The 1,177-nt window shown below is 66.5% G+C and overlaps 1 protein-coding gene across 3 annotated transcripts in view; it reads left to right on the top strand.

Moving 5' to 3' along the window:
- Window positions 1-145: 145 nt before the first annotated feature.
- The window catches only part of LOC142456729 (neuronal acetylcholine receptor subunit alpha-7), a 106,237-nt gene continuing 105,205 nt past the window's right edge, over window positions 146-1,177 (top strand). The window contains exons 1-2 of one of the 3 annotated variants that reach the window (XM_075557961.1): window positions 146-336; window positions 711-850. In XM_075557961.1, the coding sequence (XP_075414076.1) occupies window positions 282-336; window positions 711-850 (195 nt within the window). In that variant the 5' untranslated portion in view covers window positions 146-281. Of the gene's footprint in view, window positions 337-710; window positions 851-1,177 lie in introns of those variants that run through there. The other 2 variants (XM_075557962.1, XM_075557963.1) reach the window with 2 other exon arrangements.

Below are 1,177 nucleotides of genomic sequence, written 5' to 3'. Positions count from 1 at the left end.
CTTCGGCGGCCGCTGGACGCGATCACGTGGGCAGGAGCGGCCCCAGGGAAGGCCGGCCAGCGGGCGGGGCGCGGTCACGTGGGCAGGAGCGGGGGCGGGCCCCGGGGAAGGCAGGCCGGCCGGCGGGTGGGCGGGCGCGCGGCGCGCCCCACGCTTTAAAGGCGCTGGAGCCCCCGCTGCCGGCCCGCGTGGCTGCGGCAGGCCCAGGGCGGGGCCGGGGACCCAGAGCCGAGCTCTGCGAGCGTGGGGCGCGGCCTCCCGAGGCGGCTCCCGGGCTCAGCATGCGCCGCTGGCATGGAGGCATTTGGCTGGCAGTGGTCGCGACGCTCCTGGAAGGTAATGCCGCCGCCTGGGTCTCCCCGTCCTTCACGCCTCCTCTGCGAGATCCGGGGAGGCGCCGGGGGTGGCATCCCTGGGTCCCTGGGCAGCATGCCAGGCAGCCTGGCTGGTGGCATCCCAGCGGCATTGGGGGCAGCAGCTCAGGCGGCCCCAGGAGCAGGCAGGCGGCGGCGCTGGGAGAAGCTGGCGTGGAGCGCTGATTCTGGCTCGTCCCTGGGCATGGGGTGGTGGGGCATTTCGAGGAGCTGCCCTGGTCAGTCCGGCTCTTCAGCGGTGCACTGGTTGGCCCACGAGGCTCTCAACCAAGGGGGTGTGGGACGCACCGCGGGCTTCCCTTCTCTGAGCAGCTGCTGGGCTCTCCTCTCTTGAAGTGTCCCTGCAAGGCGAGTTCCAGAGGAAACTCTACAAGGAGCTGCTCAAGAACTACAACCCTTTGGAGAGACCGGTGGCCAATGACTCGCAGCCGCTCACAGTCTACTTCTCCTTGAGCCTCCTGCAGATTATGGACGTGGTGAGTCCCGCCTGCCTGCAGGACGCCCTCTCCTTGTTTTGAGCGCGGGCACCAGGACTGCAGCCGCCGGTGGGTGCAACGATTCCTTGAAAGGCTTGGGTTGGCAAACCGTACAGCTTGACCTGCGGGCTGAGTTGGCCTTGCCAGGAGGAGCCCACATGCAGATCCCACACCCTAGTCTGACTCTGCCAAGAGGTTCTATGCTCCATTGCCATGGTCACGTATGGTAGACTTCGGGTCCACCTTGCCCTCAGCTCAGAAACTCAAGCCTTAAAGTAGTGAGAATAAAGTGCAAATGGCTATAACCCTCTGGTATAAGTGTTTCCA

The sequence above is a fragment of the Tenrec ecaudatus genome, chromosome 9, assembly GCF_050624435.1.
Source record: "Tenrec ecaudatus isolate mTenEca1 chromosome 9, mTenEca1.hap1, whole genome shotgun sequence".
In the NCBI taxonomy this organism is placed as follows: Eukaryota; Metazoa; Chordata; class Mammalia; order Afrosoricida; family Tenrecidae; genus Tenrec; species Tenrec ecaudatus.
This window is presented reverse-complemented; position numbering and strand designations above follow the sequence as displayed.